Source organism: Camarhynchus parvulus, chromosome 10 (assembly GCF_901933205.1).
Source record: "Camarhynchus parvulus chromosome 10, STF_HiC, whole genome shotgun sequence".
In the NCBI taxonomy this organism is placed as follows: Eukaryota; Metazoa; Chordata; class Aves; order Passeriformes; family Thraupidae; genus Camarhynchus; species Camarhynchus parvulus.
In genome coordinates, this window is record NC_044580.1 from 12,045,810 (window position 1) to 12,066,908 (window position 21,099).

At 42.3% G+C, this 21,099-nt stretch overlaps 1 protein-coding gene across 3 annotated transcripts in view; it reads right to left on the minus strand.

The window, feature by feature from the left end:
* ARNT2 (aryl hydrocarbon receptor nuclear translocator 2) overlaps positions 1 to 21,099 on the minus strand; it is a 96,759-nt gene that overhangs the window by 5,345 nt on the left and 70,315 nt on the right. For all 3 annotated transcript variants that reach the window (XM_030954964.1, XM_030954966.1, XM_030954965.1), the window contains 7 exons: positions 18,992 to 19,143; positions 13,260 to 13,332; positions 12,979 to 13,102; positions 9,356 to 9,455; positions 6,678 to 6,816; positions 4,129 to 4,294; positions 1,516 to 1,652 (listed from right to left, as the gene is read on the minus strand). In XM_030954964.1, coding sequence (XP_030810824.1) covers positions 1,516 to 1,652; positions 4,129 to 4,294; positions 6,678 to 6,816; positions 9,356 to 9,455; positions 12,979 to 13,102; positions 13,260 to 13,332; positions 18,992 to 19,143 — 891 coding nt within the window. The remainder of the gene's footprint in view (positions 1 to 1,515; positions 1,653 to 4,128; positions 4,295 to 6,677; positions 6,817 to 9,355; positions 9,456 to 12,978; positions 13,103 to 13,259; positions 13,333 to 18,991; positions 19,144 to 21,099) is intronic.

Here is a 21,099-nt window from a genome sequence, read left to right on the forward strand (position 1 = left end):
TACTGGAAAGTTCCTCCAAAATAAAACTGATTAAAATCCATCCAAAATCTTCACAGCATCCTTGCCAATGTGGTGAGAGAGACTGTGAGCACAACTGGCAGTGTCTGAGCTGCCAGGGTCAGCCTTCATCTTCTGACCAAAACTTGGACTCTTTTGATGTTTTCCCACATTCTCTCCCAGCCAAGGGGAAGCTGTAGCTGCTCCCTCCTGTCTCCATTTCCATCTCTGAAGGCATTTCTGCTGCTGGGGCCTCTGTGGCAAAGGCTCCTCAGGCACAGATCCAGCAAGGTCTCCTCTTGAGTCTGCCTCTCTCCCTAAGCCCAGCTAACCCAGGGCTGACTTTGGGCACAATCCAAGCAACTTCTTGGAGGCCTTTAAACTCATCCAAGTTTCTTATCCCATCCAGCTATTTTCCTAATTTCCTCCAAACACACGCTCACCTCCAAGAGCTCTGCAGATGAGCCCAGCTCTCCTTTTATCCCATGGTCTTCCTTGCCACTAACTTCATGAGAAATTTGTTAAGAAACAAGCAAGACACTGCTTGGAGCCCCATGTCTCTGCTGGCCATCAAACCATGCTGCCTTCAGCTCCACTGGAATTACCCTGAATATCCTCTTGGAGAGCAATTAACCTTTGCTAACAGAAAGAGATGCAACAGACCAATCTTGCCTGGGCCCTGGGCTAAGAGCACGCAGACAGGCAGTTATTCCAGATGAAGGGCTGTTGTTTGATCTTGTGTGAAAGCAGTGGTTCATCCACACAGGAATATTCCCATGCTCACAGACCTTCTGCAGTGTTCTTGCACACGAGCCCAGTCTTGCAGGTGAATTTACTTTCCAAAAGACAAGGAGGCATCCCACTTCTAAACCTTGCTTGGGGCTTGAACTGTCTTTCCTGCATTTGTCTGCATTGTTTTCTTGTAAACTGTCTTCTTCATGTAATTTAAAAACCAGTTATAGAAGGACAGATATGTTATTAGTCAACTTATGAAGTCCAACTCTATAGTAGGACTTTGCTATCTGTAGTCAAGACTCAGAATTATAGTTAATTAGATAGCTGAAGGTGATTGTTTACCCCCTATTGGATATCTGTCTGGGTTTAACCTTAAAAAAAAATTGTCCACTCTCTTCTGTGCATTATCAGACTCCTTTCCTGCTTGAACTGTCAAAGAGAATGACACTGATATCTAACTGAACTTGAGATGTCAGAGGCAAGCACCAGGATAAGAAAAACACTTCACTTGGGAATACTTCATGGCTTCTCTGCAAAAGATGAAAGCCCAAAGTATAGGGTGCAAAGAGAAGGGAAAACAGCATTCTACATCAGCAAAGATGCTGCTGTGTGGCAGGAACCCAAACCACCTCAATAGCTAAGGGCAGCTAGGAGCAGCGCAGGGCTATGGCAGCCCACAGCAGCAGGGAAGGGCTGCAGGCCCTGCTGCACCTGATCCTCAAAGGCCATGGCTCTAACTCAGAGCTGAGAGGTGGTCAGAGGGACCCTGGGCTCACTGCTCACCTGGAACACCTCGGTCTGGTTGGGCTGTGGGTGTGAGTGCTGGTCGCTGCTCTGCTGGTTGTGGTGCTGGCTCTGCCACTGCGACCACACCTCGGACGGTCTGCCCTGGAACTGCCCGCTGCTCTGGCCACCTTCAGCTGCAAGAAAAGGCACAAGTCAGAGAGCAGCTCCTCCAAAACATCTGCCTCTCTGGGGTAGCATCCATCAGTGCCTTGATTTGTAAAGGAGCCTTGGAAAAAGGCCCTGGGTGACACCAGCCCTGCGAGGAGGAAGCTGGACGGAGTTTCAGCCCCAGAGCAAAGCTCAGGGCCATGGCTGCTCAGCCATGAACTGCCCAGAGCAAAATGCACAGTGAGCCAGGCACTGCAAGACAATTTTCAAGCATCCCCCATCATTTTTTAATCAATAAGGACTATTTTTCATTTCACTTGAAAACCAAACTTCACCATCTGAGAGCTGTTTCTCTTCAAAACACTGAATTCTAGTGGAGCAGTGGCTGCACAGTTTGGTACTCATCTAAGAAGCATGTAAGCAGATCCAGGATTTTTTTAAGCAGATGTAGAAACAGTATGATCGACAGACAACAGACTTGTTGATTAAATACAGGCATTGCTGGACTGTCCTGTCCTCCAGTGATACATCTGCAAAGTGATTTACTTAATATACAGTTCATAACAAATTATTATCCTGTCAATATGGTGATACTCTCCTAAAAGTCTCATGCCATTTACATTTGACAGAGTAACACGAATAGCAAGGCTTCATTGTAAATACAGTTTAAATGATGATTTCAAGGAGATTAATTTCTTCTAAATGGTCCACCAGAAAAAAAGCATATTGCCACACTTTAATTTGGTTACCTATTACACATACATTTTTCATGAGTACAGTAATACTTAAGCTGGACTCATTTTACCTTGCATTTCTACAGACTGCCACTGAATTATAATATTTTTGGATAATTTTCCATTCCTTAGTTACAGTATCTCCTTCTAAGAACTAGCATTTTAGAAAGCTTGCCACCAGGCTTATGCTTTTCCTCCAAATAGTTCTTCCTCTTTTTTCTTGTTAATGTTTTTCTCTATAAGAGCTCCAGCTATTTTTGCCTGTTTCCCTCTCACAGCAGAGGATCAAGCTGTGCATGTCTGGTTCTTCCTGATCACCAGCATCCTCTGCCAAAGGTGCCAAATTTCCTGTGCCAAACTTCCACACCTGTGTTATGCCAAGTCTTTGATAGCCAGGCTCAGTCATATCAAATCAGCCATTACTCACAGTCATGACTTCAGAAAATACAGACACACTTATTTAACCCAATCCTTTGGCCACCAGCTAAGCCATGCAAAACACATAAAGGGAAGGTTTTACAGGAAAGTAAATACGCTGCAGTGATGCATTTCTATCACATCCCAAGTAGATGATTACAGTTCTTCCCTCACTGACATTACCACAACCAGTAACTCAGCTGACTCAAAAACCCTGCAGACATTTTAAGAGCCAAAATAAAATTCATCTAAGTTCCCCTTTAAAAGCAAGCTGCAAGTTTGTTTTGTTTTATTTCCCCTCAGAACAACACATTGAAATTAAGTGAGTGAAGCAAATGATGCTTCTTTCCAGCAGAGCAGCTCCTGCCAGCCGGCGCTCGAAGCCGCTCGTCTCCGTCAAGGCTGGGTTATTAATAGCACCCAAACTGATGTAGGTCAGGAGATGTTTCTCATTAAGTGAAAGGGTTCTTGCCAAGTAGCTTAAGCCTGAAATACAAGGCTGTCTCATAAACAAATGTACAATGCCTGGTGGAAATGAAAATGGAGGGAGGAATAAGCTGTGTGGGAAAAGCTCCATGCCAATGTCCCTTTTCTAGGCACAGGTCTGTGCTAGGTTTGTTCCCCAGGGACAGGGGCACACAAAACACATCAGCACAATGCTACCCGTGCCTTTTGGGATTGCACATTATTATCACCCTGTGATATTTTCATGGAATCCATTATATATTTTAATCTTGAATATTTTTCTTCTGGTGGAGCACAGAAAACTTACCAAGGGGTTACCCTACTGGGTCACAGTCTGAAAGCCACCAAATTAGCATGTAATAGGAAAAGAAAACTATTTCAAAACATGGCACCTACTCTGATTAGGTTGATAGCACTGGGGGTACAAAATAAATCCCATTTTCAGCCAAACTACAACATGCAATCTCAGTGGAAGGGGACACCATCATGAAGAAGATGATAAAAAATGAAAAAAGAAAGCATATTGAACCAGTTGACCACAATTTGGGAGGACAGTTACTGGTCATATAAGCAAATTTTGAATCTTTCAGGATACCATTTACTGGGGGGCGGGGGGGGAAAGGTTCCCTCATACCATAAAATGACAATATTCTGAAGTGTGTTGGATGTGAAGGAGATGGAGCATGGAGGTAATAGGTCAGTTCTGTCCTCTCTACTCAGCAGCAGAAAGCAAAACCCTTTCACCACGTGGGCTTCCCAACTGACTCACCAGAAGAAAAATAAAAACCAATTTTTACTGATTAAATATTGGAAGATTTTTAATGAAGTTAATGCTGAAGAATTTCATTTCTACATGCATTTCTGTGTTACACCACTTAAAACTCACCAAAGCCTGCACCTCGGTTTGCTAAGCTGGAGTAGGCATTCCCACTTGGAGAAGAGGTGGCTGGGCTGGACAGGGGGCTGTAAGATGATGGGTCAGCTGGGTAGGTGTGACTCGTTCCAATGCCAAAGGGAGACGACTGAGCCTTGCCAGACTGAGATGGAATTTGCTGACGAACAAAGCGTAAAAGAAGGAAAAAGTTTTATTGTTGGGGAACAGCACAGCAGAATCACTTTTTACAACATAAAGCAAAGACTAAATAAACTCTGTGGATGCCAACAGGCATGTTTCTCCTGTCTCAGCTGTATTTCATTTCTGTCCAAGCCAGGTTACTGCTGCAAAAGGAATAAAACAGACCATAAACCAACACCTACAGCTCTCCTGCTGATTAGCTCACAGGTACTCTGTATCAGAGCTATTTGGAAAACCAGGATTTCTTTTACTGCTATTATGAGGATTAATCTCACACTCAACAGGTATGAAGAATTCATCTTTATTTTCCAGGTGTATTGATTTTGCAGTGCCACAGTGAAATCAGTTATCTGCATGGACATATTCAGGTCTCAGATGACCAGAGTCTCCAGTGCTTGGGACTAAAGGGCCAAAGTTTCAAAGCTAATGAGCTGCTTTGTCTCCCTGCCTATGAAATACAGACAGCAGTTACTTTGCCTTGTAAAGGGTGAATCACCAAGTCCTGGCAGAAGGGAAGAAACAGTCTAACATTGCTTTAATTGGGCAGCTGAGTTAATTCAAAAGTACTAAAATCCAGCTTACTGTCATCTCACCTACGTAACAGCTCTGTCAGAGTATCTCCCAGAATGTTACACAAGTGGTTGAACACTGCAGAGGCTGCTTTGAGACATGTACAACTGGTGCACTGGGACTAAGGGAGTGAAGTGCTCCATCCAAAGTCATGGAGCACAGACAGAATACGACTATAAACCATTTCCCACATGATGAGTAAGTCCAGCAGTCCCAAGAAAAACTCACTGCCTAACCAAGCCCACAAACAGAAATTGATAGGGTGATTACATCTCTAGATATCTGTAATTATGTGCATTGTTACTGGCAATCAATGCATACAAAGGAAGCTGCTCTTCCCTGGAAGAGAGGGACAGGGAGCAGAATGAAGCTCCCACAATCCAAGAGGAAAAGGTCAGTGACCTGCTACACCCCTCAGACACACACAACTCCATGGGCTGAGCAGGATCCAAGCAAGGGCACTGAGGCAGCTGGCAGAAATGCTCACTGAGCCACTTCCCATCACTTCTCAGCAGGAAAAATTCCTTCACCAAAAGGGCTGTCAAGAACAGGAAGAGGCTACCCAAGGAAGAGACTGAGTGACCATCCCTGGAGGTGTTTAAAAGATGTGTGGATGTGGCACCTGGGGATGTGGGCTAGTGGTGAAATTGGTAGCAGTAGGTTAATGGTTGGACTTGAGGACCATAAAGGACTTTTCCAAAGTTAATGATTCTATGACTTTTGGGCAAATGCAGGGGAGCTGGGGGAGCAAAATAGATGCCAAAAGGCATAAAACATGTGGAAGATGCTATTAAGTCTTCAGTTCAGTTCCAAGCTAAGAAATTGCACATTTCTGAAGATTTCCACAATGGCAGTGAGAGCTCAGCATGTCACTTTTACAAGGCTTAGCCCCATTTTACTTTATTTAAGATGGAAGAATTAATTCCGATTTCCTTACACTCACATCCAAACTTGGTTGACTTGGACAGAATCTGTGCAGTAGGAGGGATGATTAATTTGTTTTAGTCATTTTCGGCACCTTCCATATCATTTGAAGAAATGTTGTGACTGGATTTAATTAACCAGGTGTGACAGAGAACCATGACACTCTGAGGGCTGGGAATAATCAGTGATTAATGTGGAAACAATTCACTTATTGGAAATTCATTCAGTGACCACCCTACCATGCCATTCCAGCCTGCTAAACAATGAGAACTCAGGGGGGATTAAGAGCAGCATTATTAAGATCAGATTAATTTCATATTATTTGTCTTTTAATAGAGTTTTGAACCATTTTTTAACAGTTACACAGAATAAGAGGCGATTTCTGGGCTAACACTGACAAGAACAGTGCATCTGATGGAGGTGTGAGCTACACTGGGCAGCGCTAACAGAGGGACACCAGGCTGAGCAGCCTCTGCTCCCAATCCATGCCTGGGTTTGCACCTGCCCCTTCTGCCCACTCTGATAATGGTGCTAACACTGCTGGGTGCAAGGTCCTGGTCCAAGAAAGATTAAATTCACAGGATTAACACTACAGCAGAAGATCTGTCCTTTTTCCTTCATCCAGCGCACACTTAAATGCAGGACAAGACCTTCCAGTGGGGCTTGGGTCACTGCAGCCACTGCCACCTCAGTGGCTCCCAAACCAAGAGCAGTTACACACAGGCAGCTGTTCACACTGCCACACCTCCACCCCAACCACAAAATAATTACCCTGACACCATAAATGGGTTTACTAACACTTCTGTAAAAATCACAGAGATGCAAATCTTTAATGCCCATGAAAATAAAGGACTAGAAACGAGTACCTGTCCTGGAAATGGTGGGCGGTTTCCCGTCCAGGCCACCTGGCCCTGGTTGAGCTGCCGCGATATCTGAGTCAGGTTCTGGCCCGTTGAGGAGGAGGACTGGATGTCGTTGACACCAGGCACATGCACCACAGATGAACTAAGGGTTCAGAACACACACAGAGCCTCATTTGTAGGGCCTATTCTCAATGTACAGATTGTATCTCGGATAAAGAAATACTGACAATACATTAAAGATAATTATTCAATCTGTCTTGGTAAGAAAAATGACTGCGAACTGTCACAAAACTATGAAACATACTGGCATTCTAAATGTCAGTCCTCATAGACACAGCAGGCAAAATTATTTTGAATTAGACATCAGTAATCTCTTGGAAAGGGCTTCTAAGAATAAATACAGTCCCACACATGGTGCATACACACTTAGCCTCACACCAGTTTAACATTTAATGCATAAAAAATCCGGCTTGCAGAGAGTACTGCAGGTACTTCATCACAAATTTGTGCTAAAAGTCAACAGTATTTAAGCATTTGCTTAAATGCCATTCTAAATGAAGATGGGCACAAAAGATGATACTTATAGGCACTTCCTTCCATTTGTTTCCTGCCTAGGAAATGAAGAATTATGCGCTACATATTAAAAATAAGGGCTTTTAATTAATTTTTTCACCAACTGATGCTAAAGAAGAACAGGCAATTATATACCCAGGCAAAAGAATAATCAAGACAGGAAGTTAAACTCATGTAGTAAGTTTGGAACACAAATAATAATAAAAAATAGTATTTTTAAGGAACTTTTTTATATGTTAGCTGTTTCCTACTTACTGAATTTCACTACAGAGAAATACCTAGAAATTAATTATAGGAAAAATTATATGAAGCAACTGCTCCACTCCACCATTTTATTCTCATGGAAGTCTTGAGCAATGGAATCTACACAACTACACATTGTGATTGTACTTTTATATATAAAACCATATTTTTTACATGTCATATATAAATGAATAGAAACGAAGACAGCACACAAACCCAGTTTTGTGGATCCACTGAAACAGCTTGTTCTTTTCTCCAAACCCATCCCTATTGTTTATTCTCACAATCTTACAGAGAGAGAAGAACGCAGATTGGGAAACGAAGTAAACAAGGCTGAGCAGAGAGAAAAGCAGGGATCTGAATCCTTGGAAAAGGCTGACAGAATCCCTCCCAGAGTGCAAGCAAAACGTGGCAGGCATCTGAATATGGGAGTTGTTATTCTGAATTTCTTACTGCCTAAAAGCAAAGTGTATGTTTAGAAATTCTTTGTAGAGTTTTCTAATTTCTAAAAGACTCTGTTTTATTTTTATTTTGTACTATCACAGAGTCTCCAAAGAGGGAAATGTAGACCAGAAAGTCCATCTAAATCTGGCTGGAGCACACAGCAGCTGCTGGGGAGGGCTGGTCCTACTGCCAGCACCTCTCAGCTGGACTGGCAAGCCCCATCACCTAAGGAGCTTGGACTGTATCTGGAACTGTACTTGGAAAGCAGAGAGCAGTGCCTAGAGGCTGCCCAGGCTCAGTGACTGAACGTGCCAGGCTGGAGATTATACAGAGGACAGTGCACTGAGGGTGGAAGTGCTGGCAGAAATGCAAACCATTACTTGATGTAACAGAATAGCAGTAGGAGAAAAGCTACAGTTAAACATCAGGAATTAGCAAAGGAAATGAATAGAACACAAGCCAAACCCCCAGATGGCAAGTCAGTCACCCAGTAATACACAATATCCAATTAAAAGACATTTTAATTTACTCTCGTATCTCCCCAAGTTATACTTGATTTTAATTTGACAAAACACACTCACAGGGATCTTATTTCTCTTCCCTGAGATTATTAGCAATTATGACTTTAAGAGCACATTGGTTTAAATAAAATCAGTGTTTGCCAATGTTTTCCAGTTCGAGGAACTGGCAGGTTCTGAGTGGCTGCTCCTTCAGTTTCACAGCCTTGGCTGGTTTGAACAGGAGAATGGAACTCCAGTAAGACAGTGGTGATATCACAAGGCACTAAGGTCAACATGATTGCTGTTACCACACTCTCCAAAAGCAACTGGAACCTGTATTGCCAGCTGGTAGGCAATGACACACACTTAGGAGAACTCAAAAATGCCTTGGAACAAGCCAGACCATCACCTTACATTTATTTGGAAGCTGCCTTAGAAAAGTATTGATGCTCCTGTCCCAGTCCTCACCTGGGACTAAGGATGCAGCATCCCTCTGTTCCCTTTGATACCCACATCAATGCCCTTCAGCAGGAGCAGTGACAGCTGAAGTGCAAAACAAATCTCTGCACCCTCCTATCTTGGCTGAATGTTCCTCAGATCTCTGACCCTGTCCTGTCACCTCTCAGAGTTATTTCCCTTCCGAATTTGTTGCTGCTCCTTAGCTTTTTTCCAATTACAATATCACAGCAAAAAGCACCTACTTACCAGCCAGTATTTTTAAGAGAGATACCCAAATCATCTCAGCTTGTAAGCCCAGCCTAAATGCTGAAACATCACCAGCAGTGAAGCGTACACAAAGTAAAATTCATTCATGTAAAGGAAGCTCTTGCACCTTTGGCTGGTTTTGTTTCCACAGTACTGCAATGGGACAGCTCCCCCTCTCAGACAGGGACTGACACATTCAGGATCTGCACCAAATACCTGAAAGTCTTTCCCGAGTGTCCTGGCTGAAATGGGCTTCCCTGGGAGTAAAGCTGCTGGTTCCCTGCTGTGGATGCAGAGGCCATCATTTTTTTATCTGCTACAAGAGAAAAACAAATCACAGAAAAAGAATTCATTTGGGGGTGAGATAATGAAGGAAAAAAATATTTAAAGACAATTGCAATGTATATTTTCTTCCCTTCTTCAAGCTTCATGAAGAAGCCCTGTGGAACACATTAGCTTCAATGCCTGGTGGCATTGCCTGCTGATGTTGGGGTGACAACCTGCATCCCCACCTGCATCCCAGGTGCCTGGAGGCACTTTGCTCCTGAGTGTCACAAGACCTGCACACCTGAGCTGTAGCAAGGCAAAACGCAGGTCTGTTGTGGAATCTGCTGTCCTCATGTCGGCTTAGGGGAGCCATGAAATAGAACAGGGAACCATGAAGTAGGGTAGAAGTACCCCAGAGGTGTGGAAGACAAATGAGTGTAGTGAATAAATTGCACAAAGAGATGCCATTAACTTTTACAGTATACCCTTAATGTGAGAACTGGAGATCAATCTCTAATTGAATGAAACAAGATTGGGTGAACAGCACCATTTGGTCCCTTAATTTAATTTTCTGGTACTGGATTATTCCAGAGCTCAGGGAAATCTCACTACTACTTCTCTTAAAATAATATACAGGTCTGCTACAACAGCCTTTATTCACCTTCTCTATCTCCCCTCCAAGTGCCAAACACCCTGCAACTCACTGATGGTTTTGCACCCATATGCTGCCAGGTACTTGACAGGCCTAGAAATCAAGTCTGCCTCCTCATTTTCCCCTTTGCTCTTTCCAGATTCCCACTCATTTCACAAGATGCTCTCTTGGACAAAAGGCCCACTCAACTCACAAGTAACAGAAGAATTTTTTAGGTGTTTAAATTTTTTTTAGCTTTCCCTATCTTTTAGAGACCTCCTGAGTGTGACTCACCAAAGGCCTCCAACACACAGCAGCTTTTCCCTGTTACCTAAGTTGTTCTTACATTATGTTCCTAACAAGAACCTAAGCTTGCCTCTCAAAAGAAAAAAGTCACCTCAAATTCCCTCACAGGAGCCTTGGAGTGTGGATGCCACTGATGCAAGCTAGCATTGCTTGTCTTTGTAATGTAGAAATCTGTAGAAATTCCTCCTTGGCTCCCTACTGCCCAGCACAGAAACCAAGGCTAGGCTGCAAGACTATGCTCTCATATTTAAAAACAACAACAGGGAGAAATGGGGACAAGATGTAGAGGAGGTTGTGCATATAGCAGGAAGAATTGAGAATGGGATGATATAGCTCTGATAAGAAGGACAGATGAATTTTTCTTTTCCTGCAGTAATGTCATTTTTGCATGAGATGCCCCATTTTCTAAGGCCACCCTGTGCAGGGAAACCAAACTCTCTGGGCTGGAAGAGACTGAGCCAAAATCCTGCGGGTGCTTTAGATATTTGAGAACAACTCACCAGAAAAATTGAGAGTGCCCCAGATGAACTGGAATTCCTCAAGTGGAGCAGAGTTGCCATGGCAGCTACCAGGGTCTGTGCCACAGGATGAGGCCAAGACAAAGGGAACAGCTAAACTAATAGCAAACAGCTAATTCTCCTTCCTGAGTTACCCTGAATGCTCTTTAGCCTCTGAATCTGGCCCACATCTCTCCCAGCTGTATTCCTACCCAGGATTTTTCACACAATTCTCTGCTCTCACCTTTGGTACAGCACTGATTTTTGTTGTTGTTGTTTTTTTTGTTTTGTTTTTTTTTTTGGTTTTTTTGTGAATTTTACTTGTTTCTCTCTAAACTCCACTGGTCAATGATGTCCCTTCCCCCAGCAGGACCAGTATTTCCAACATTTCTGCCTCTTAACTGAATCCCTCCCTAAGAACTGCATCGTCCCATGCTTCAAATCACTTGCATGAATTGGTCAAGCTAGGCTTCCTCTCCCAACTTTTGGGGTTTTAATGAAGTTTTAATAGCAGCACTCTCCCTGTGTCAGCCTGTGTTCTTACACACCAAGATCAGGTATCAACATAAGACAAATGTCTGGCAGGCAGCACACAGGCTTGTCAATATTGGTTTTGGACAGGGTATCTCATCCCTGACTGGGAACCATCCTTTATCATTCAGAGGAGACCTTGATCACAGCTCCCATGAGAAATTCAGAGAGGGAGAATGTCCCAAAAAAAGCACAGCCTGTAAATTGGTAAGAATGAAAGGAGAAATGGCATTTCCAAGAACATAACCTCCCAGCTACCTCACAGCTTGTGACACCCTTAACCCTAACCCCTCCCCACAAACAGCTGAGAGCTGCCTGAAAAAGAGCCAGTAAGGCAGCCAAAAAGCAAGATGTTCTTGCTTGGAAAAACATAATTCTGGTGTTTAGGGTTGGAGTCTTGCTACCTTCTAATGGACCCCTTTTACGGCCTCAGCTGTTGACTCCACTGTTCAAGTAAACAGAGAAGGATGAACAGGAATAGCAGAGCAGTCCTAGCAACAGGAGGACAGAGTATCAAGTATATATTGCAGTTACAATGTCTTCTCCAACTGAAAAAGCCAATCCAGACATAAGAAACCAACAGCGAGGTCAGCTTCCAACACCCCTGCAGTCAAACCCTGTGGGTTGTTTCCTCCCTGCGCTGCATGACACTTGCACATTGATTTATTTAAAACAAATGTAAAAATTCCTCTTTTTCAGTGAGGACAGTTAAGAACAATAAACAATCAGTGAGCTCTTCCACAAGCCATGGCATTGGCTGGTTTCCTACAGATATATTTCAGATAATGCCTTCAGCTGCCAGTCTTAGTGGTTTCTGTCTGTTAGGGCAACAGGCAGCACAGGCTGGGCTACTTTGAGACAGCTCCATCTGTCTGACTGACAATTTGGCTGTTACCTCTTACAACAGGGCTGGGAAATCCTTTGGTGAGGGCACCAGTAAGGACTCTGTCCTCACAGTCATTTCCAAGGAATACAGAACAACAAATTGTTGCTGAGACTTCTAGCAATCTTAAAAAAAACTTGCTGAAAATTTTTAAAGTTGTGGGGAAAAAGAGCAAGGACTCCTCACAACCAGGTAACATGGCTGGAGATGCCTCAAGTGACCTGAGAACAATTATATTGCTGGCAGCATATGACTCTGAAAACATTGATACAGAAGCTGATGAATTGATAAAAAACTGCCGCCTATCTTAAGACTATTTGGTAATTTTCCTGTCCCTTTTTAGAGAAATATGTCCCAATTTAGAGAAATGAATTTACCTAAACTATTTAGGAAAGAAAATATACACTTAGAAATGGAATGTTCTGCTCAGTATGTTTAACATCTAGGAGCACTGCCTAAGGTATCCCTGTGAAATGAAAAGAGAATCAAAACCAGGCAGCTCTGGTGACACTAAAGCCATCCTTCCCTCTTTGAATTTACTCAATCATCTTTAGGGGAAACACCAGCTAATGACAAATGCTAGGAAATGTCCCAAAGACTGATGCTGCTTAGAAAATTCTCTACCATGCAGCAGTTTCTCTTCATTCTCTTGAAGTTGTGCTCTACACCATGTAACCAAGCTTATCACAGTATTATAAATTAAACATCAGGGACATTCACTTACAAGCAGTTATTCCAGCAAACATCTCAGCAAATCTAGGATCTCTCTCTTGGGAGAAGATAGCATCAGGCTTTTCCACAGACTTTCCACCCTCATGAACATTAGCTGGTATACTTGGAACAGGCACCTGTTGAGATACAGAGAGGAAGGTGATTCCCTCTGCTGTATTTGACAAAAAGGAATTCAGGGATAGTCACAATGTACTTTTAGTTTTGCTGAAATGTGCTGTTGTTTTACATCTTAAATGATCAGAGGCACAAAAAGAAGAATCTGAGAAATTTCACCTGAGATAAGTCATAGGATGACAGCCCATCTCTTTGATGTACTTCGAGTTCTGCTTGCTGTTGCTGAAGTTGTCTGCAAGGGAGACAAAATGACTTTCTTACAAAAATCAATTAAGATACAAAAAGGAATAGTCATGGTCTCCTATTTTACACTCCCAGTGAAATGTGTCTCAGATGATTTACTAAATCCTTTCCTGTGAGATCCATCTGTTTTTACAGCTTTCTCATGGAGAAAACCTGCACCACAGGAATGCTACAGGGCACAGGAAGAGTTTTGCTGTCATAGCACTGAAATGTAGGTGGGTAAGTAATGGAGGATTTAAAAATTCACTATTCTTAATTCATTGATGAATTAAGATGATGAACACATGAAGACCCCCTCACTGATTCTACTGAAGGAAACATTAAGCTTGCTCTCCAGGAAGATGCCTAAGGACAGAACACCTCAGCCGCTGGAAAGTTATCCAGATGTTCTGCACCTCTCATTAAGAGTTATTTTTGTTGCTTGGTCACAACAAGCAAGAAAACTTTTGGACTGGAGATGCACAGGTTGAACACTCATCTTTGTGAGGCTCTTGGCTCAGTTAGAAAAGATATGAAACCCAAAATTATGCTGGAGCTCAGAGATTACAACAGGATTGGACTTAAACTGACAAAATACTTGGATTTGGTATTTGTAAATGATCCTTGACAGTGCTCACAGTTTGTGTATGTTTCTGGCTTCATTCTGAAGGAAAAAACACCCAAAACCCAAAAAGGAATTACACAGCATGTGTGTCTTTCCCCAGAGAGGTGATGCTTGGACAGGCAGGAATAGATGAGATTTGGCAAAACAACAAGATCATGGAACTGAAATCCTGGAAAATTACAATGTATTTTTAGCCATGGGTTAAAATTTTAGGTTTTCATCCAAATCTTTTAAATTCTGAAATAGATTCAAATGCCAAGGGACTGAGAGACAAACTTGCAGACAAAGTCAAATGACAAATTAGACCCAAACTGGTGGAAACGTGAGGAATCAAACAAGCCACTGAAGTAAGTAACACATTTTGCTATCCCTTGAAGCTTTTCCAGGAGACACTTTGGTCAGTTTTTATGCTTCATGGCAATAATCTGTGTCCTGCAACAAACAGCAGGTCAGAGTAAGTGGCCAAAAGCCTTCTGCAAGCCTTACAGTGTGAGAACACAGGGAATGACTTTGTCCTAGCAGTAACATGCAAAACAAGGCACTCCTCCAAGCCATTAGAGGATTTGCCCTATTATTGTAGCAAACAGAAAATTCCTAAAAATTACCTCTGGTATGCAAAGACATTCTTTGTTCACAAGCAGAAAATGCAAACTTTTCCAACAGAACTACAGGAGGCAATTGAATCGTGGGGAATCTATGGGGAAGTTTCTAAAAACCACCCCATGGACAATAAACACCCATTAAGCCCCATCGTTAATGTGAAAGCTAATTACACTCTTTCATTTGTTTTTATTACCACCAACTCGGTGCATGTGTCAATAAACAGCACATTAGGCTCTCCTCTGTTCCTTATAAAGAATGTTTTCTTGATTCAGCCATATACATACAAATGAGCCAAACCAAACAGCACACACTCACTCGTTATTTGTTTTGTAGGCACTTCTCTAACTTGGTGCTCCTTCTCCCCTCTCTATCTTTCATCTCTAATACTCATTAAGCTGCACTACGATATAAACACCACATCGTGCTAACAGCACTGAACTTTGGGAACAACCTCCCAAAATCCATTTCCTATAAAAACCAAATAGTTGGGTGTATCTTTACTGAACCCCGTGCAAGCTATGCTGCACTTAATTAAGATTGAAATGCAAAGCCAGGGTAGCATCTTCTGTTGTTGTTGGCTGCTACTGCATAAATAGTTTAAATGGTGATTGAAACCCAAAAGAAAATGTGCAGCAATTTGTGGAGCAGCCAACCAGGGTGAGCTCAGTGCTGCTGCTGTGGCTGCTTCAGACCCTGCCATCCCCTCTGACAGCCAACACAGCCAGGTGCCTTCAGTCACCCAGACACTAAAAATGAAACAGAACAAGGGATTATCATCAGTTTGAGCAAAACTCAAAGTTGCCCTCTAACTTTGAACCCAAAATTTGTCCTAGGTTTCACTTTCAGTTTCAGGGGTTTAAGGAGTAAATGAACAATTTCTTGGCTCTACAGTTTACCCAACACAGCAAGTGAGGCATTGACTGGGTCAGCAGTGGATTCTGTCTGTACTGACCCACAAGTTCAGTACGAAACTGGGAAAGCCCTTGGCTTGGACAAGAATGGTTCAGCAAACCTGAAGGCTTTGACAGTTACTTCAAATTTACTTTAGTAAATACACATGGAAGAAAAGGAAGACAGTGTGGAAGTTCTCCTGACATTTGAGAGGATGCTAAGCTCTCTATGAAAACTGAAGTCACTGGTTCCCTTTCCAGGCATCAGAGTAAATAAAAATGATTTGAACTTTAAAATTAACAGGCTCTTTGGTGGGAGTGAAACAACAATCCTGTATCCCTACCAAGCTATTTTTATGTAATACAGGCACATGTGTTTCCTGTGTCTGGTTTGGACAAAAGCAGTGTAGTAAAAGCCTTGGGGCTGTGGTTGTAAAATCCTTTTATAAATTCTCAGTATCTCCCTCTTTCAGCCTAGAGCTTCAACTCAGCCATGGGAAGGGTCTAACAGCAGTGTTAGACAGACGACAGATGACACAGGAGCACGAGAAAGTTGTTACCACCACTACCACCAACTGCAATTTTATCAGCATAGCTGATCTCTTTAGTCTTTTGGCCCAGGAGAAGCCAGAGCAGAAAGCATCTCTCCCACAGGCTGATTCATCCAGCAGTGACCTGGGCCAGCTCACTCCAACACAACAAATCTCGAGACTCAGGGCAACCACAGGACTCATAAATTCACACAGTGCAGCACAGGACCTGTGGCTTCCAAAAATGAAACATCAGATATTCCACACAGCCCACAAAAATACATCTCTTTTTTCTTTTGATGTATATACATATCAATATATATATATATACATATAAGATCTTTATATAACCTGTCACCACAATATTATTTGATTCAAACACTGCTCTGACTGTATAATAAATAGATACTGATAACAATTATTCTTTTCTCTTTGGAAATCAAACAGTCCCAACTACACAGGAAGATGTGGTCAAACAGAGGACTCTTCTTCACAGCCCAGCACAGCACAAATGTGAAACGTTAAATGCTTCATTTCTCCAGGAAGTTTCTCTTGGATGACTACACCCAAGTGAAACTGAGATTTTTTTTTTTTTTTTTTTTTGCAAAGAACTAAGTGAACATTTGAACCTAATTATTTCCTTACCCTTCTGTACCAACAGCAAGTTTGGACATTTCACTGTGTGAAACTCCAAAGGCGTATCTTTATTTAAAAAAAGGGGGGAAAGAAAAGAAAGAAAAAAGAAACAGAGCAACCAAACCAAGCCAACAAATACCAGCAAAAATCAGTGAATCCCTGAACAACTGGAATCATCACTGCCCTCTACAGACTTTTGGGAAAATGCTGTTCACTGACCAGCTTGAGCTATTCCATTAACAGACACACACAGATGTATGTACTGTGGCTTTAAACTATCCTCAGTTAAAAACTGACTTAAATTCACTTTTTTTGGCTACACTGTCTTTACTATTTCATGCTGAATTTTTAACCACTTCAAGCCTGTTTTTTATGGGGCTGCCTAGGCTACCACAGTGATAGGCATATCAAATCTGTCTCTGTGCCTTCAGCTGGGCTGAGCAAGGCATTCCTGCCTGGTCTCCATGGGAAGCACCTTCCAGGACTCAGAGCACCTTCCAGGATCGTGTAAGGATGGCCACACACAGCAGGGCTGGTGCCAAACCACCAGTCCCAGCAGCAGCTTAATGAGCAGCTGGAAACCACCAGCTACACCATGACGTACAACTCTTCAGGGCAACTAGGAAATCAGAAGTCAAAACATGACCCCAAATGTGGGGGGGGAAAAAAAAGGCAGAAACAGGCAGGAACTGCAGTACTTTACAGTAAGTCCTCTTTGGAAATCTGAGAACTGGGAGAGAATAAGGGGAAAACCAAAACCAGTCTGAATAATGCATTCTTTCTACTATTCAAAAGCAGGAGTATAATGGGCTGTATCTTGCCCATTTCAGAACATTTTCAACATGACAGGAAAGAGGGAACATCCTCTGTCAAAGTAGCAGCAGGCAACTTCCATATTAGGTCAGCATTTCTGGGTTGTTATTCAAACCTAGCAAGAGAGATGGAAGCAGAGCCAGGAGCTGGCACAGTGCTATTCATCACAGGGAGTGCTGTGGTGCCAAGCTGAACTGTACAGGGCAGGCTCAGAAAAAAGCATTCCCAGAGCCAACACAACATAAGCCTCCAGCCCCACTTTTTCATCCGTGGTCTCTTGGGAACAAAGCACAATTAAGCCAGCCTGGGACAAACCTCAGAAGATGTTTTATTATGGGACAGCAGAAATGTGGAAATAGCTATTTTGATGCACAGCGCAGACAAGCTGTCTGATTTCAAGACACATTTGCCTGTTTTCAATGAACTTAACTATTCAGTTTAAACCAAACTTTTTGGGTATGCAGAAAAACAAAAAGAGGAAAACAATTGTGATGTTGGGTTTCATGAAAGTGAATGCACAGCTCTTCCAGTCCACGTATGTGCCAAGGCCAAAGAAGCAAGACAAGGAATGCCCAGAGGCACTTGCAAACTCCAGTGCCAAAGCCCCCGGGGGGTTGGTTTTGCAGTGGAGCTCTCAGCAAGCACCTCCAGCAGCAGACTGCTCGTTCAGCATTTCTGATCTATGGTCTAAGGCCGAGATCTCAAACCCAGTAATTTCCTCCCAGCTAAAGACTTGGCAAAAAAAAATCTCTGGTCAGACCAGAAGCAGATTTAGTTTTAAGAATAGATTAAGTTTATATTGGAAAGAAGAAACATTTATTTAAAAAACCTCACAATATAAAGCAATCAAGGCTAGATTAGGTTCTGCAGTTACTGGCTGAGAACTCAGCAGGCTCCAAAAGCATCTCTGCTCAGTCCACAGAGACGAACCTCCACCATACTCTGAGTGTGACTTCCTCCCAAGAGGCTATGAAATGAAAGATTTTTGAAAATATTAATTCCAAGACAGGATGATTTCATTTTCCTCTTAAGATAAGGAGTTGGATCACCCCCATACTTGGGGATATTCTATCAAAGCTAAACTATCAGGAACCCTTCCCAATCAAACCTACTAGGAAATAATTCTGCCAGCTTCATTAGGTTGTAAAATAGACACAGCTGAAGCAGAAGAGCCCAGAACTACAGAATGGTATGAACATGGACATGGAATTTTCTCTTGGCTCAGGAGTCAGGCTTAACCTTCCTTCAGTATCAGGACAGCTGTAGCGCTGCTGGAAGCTCTGCATCAGTTCAAGGCAGCCTGGACTGAGATCAGTGGCCTTGTCTAATGACATAACAGATAAGTGACGTTTCCCCCCAGTGCAGCCAGGCCCTGGAAGCATCACAGGATAATGACACAGAGAAACTAGCTACACTGGGAGATCTCCTGATGCAGCAAAACCCTGTTACAGCCTGCACTGTTCGAGAGAAACAAAAAGTATCTGTTAAAAAACTGGGATGAGCTTTACAGGGAAAAAGAATGGTTACAATTCCTTCAAACCCACAGAGGGGAGTACCCAGAAAGGCACATACTTGACATTAGTGTTGGTGCAGATGATGTACTCAATCTCATCAGAATAAGGGTTCTGAAACGTGAAGCTGCTGGTTCTGATCAGCATCCACTCCCGGTTCTTGGTGCGGAACCGATACATCACAGACAGGACCTGACCTTTCAGCTTCACCACCTGCAAAGCCATTTGGAAAGGTTAATAACAGGAGATTGCTATCTGCTGTGCAAATGAACAGTCAACAGCAGCAACTGGTGCATTTTAAACTTCAATTCCAGAAAGCTACAGGGACAGCAGAGGAATTTTTAATTTGGAGAGAATACACAAAATCCTATCCATGTTTACAGCTATCTCCTTCAGGATGAAATCCTCATGCTTCGTCACATAAAATGCCAATTTCCAGTCTGCTTATAAAAAGAATACAGACTCAGGACAATCATCAGGTTGTACCGTAATCCCAACACAGGAACTTTAAGAATGTTTTAATGCAAAACACTTATCGAGAGATTGATAGCAACCAAACTGAGGATCTTTTAAATGTTTATCTGTAAACCATAAGCCAATCACTGCAGCTAAACAAAAGCCTACAAGAAAAGCCATTTTGAGGTTGAATGCTTTTCTGCTTGGATACCCAGCTATACAATTAATATATGTGATAAATCAGCAGCAAAATTTAGGACAATGCTTTAACACAGTGGTGTTTATTTTTTGTTTTTCTAGAAACCACCAGGGGTTGGTTCCCCCAAACCCAAACATATTAAGAGACTCTCTAGGATGGCAAATTGCTAACAAGAATCACTTGCTTCTGGCTTGAAAAGAGTGAGACAGTGTTTGAATGGAGAGAACATTGATAAGCCACTGTCCATTTTAACAGTATAAATTCCTTGCTTGCACAGACCATGCGTTTGTAACTAAGAATTCAGATGTCTGGGTTTGGGAACTGAAGTTTTGTTCAAGTCAACAGTTGGGCACCAAGTGAGGATTAAGAAGCAGCCAACTAAAGTACATTCAAAGCAATCTTCTCACATTGGCCCTGCAACTGCATTTCACATGTTATCCAACAATCTGGGGTTAAGCCAGAAGAAAAATTTCAGGGTTTCAAGTCATTCAGCTGGCACTTACCTGGCCTATCTCTGTTTATATTTTACAGCTTTTCCACCAGGCTATCACAGGGTTGCCTCAAGGAAGGAAAGGGAAGGTCTACTGCAAATAAATGCTACATTTTGTGGATTCTTAATCATTAACATCTGGAATTTACTTTTTATTAGCTATCTGCAGCCCATATTCTCTAAAAGTAGAAGTCCCACTATTTACCCTCTGTCTTCATTGACAAGCAATTAGATTAAGAAAAATGTTCCAATCCTGCTTTTATCAGAGGTTTGCTCTTGAAATTAATTGACTGGATATGGGACTAAATGGAAAGAATGCAAATAGAAGACAACACAAACAGAAGATACAACAAGCTTTAGCAAAGCCCAGGAAAGCTCAAAATCATATTGAAGTAAATGACTTTTGGTTGGTTTTGTTGGGGGCTTTTTAATGCTTTAACAGGGTTTTTCTGAGCTCACTGAGCAACATTCTTTTATCAGCAATTTTCTCCTACCACACCCAGGGCAGAAACCACAGAGCTGGTGTAGAGTGTGCAATCTGAATAGTATTCTACTGGGTATCCAACAGCTGTATACTGGACCCTTTGATATTAACCTGTATTTGTTTGTCTTAGCCTTGAGACTATCTTATTCTGGCCTGATTTTTCCCACCCTGATGAATGAATTTATCTTCCCAAGGAAATAAAGCTCTGAGATAGATACTGGCAATTGACCAAAAATTGCAAAACCCACCCTCCCTCCCTCCTCTGTTATGCACCAGCCTGGTTCTGATACTGTCAGCAAAAAAGAAGTGTCAAGCTTTCAGGTTTTAAGAAAAAAAGAAAAAAGGGTTTATCTGGAATCACAGTTACCTTTTTAATTAAGAGACTTCTAAGTCCAAACTAACAATAATAAAACAAATGGTAGTGATCTATTACCCTGAAACCCTGATTAAGCAAACAGTAATTCTGTAATAATATATAAAGCAGAGAGATTGCTGGTGGGAAAATCCTGAACTGTCCTAATACAGAGCACACAAACAAAT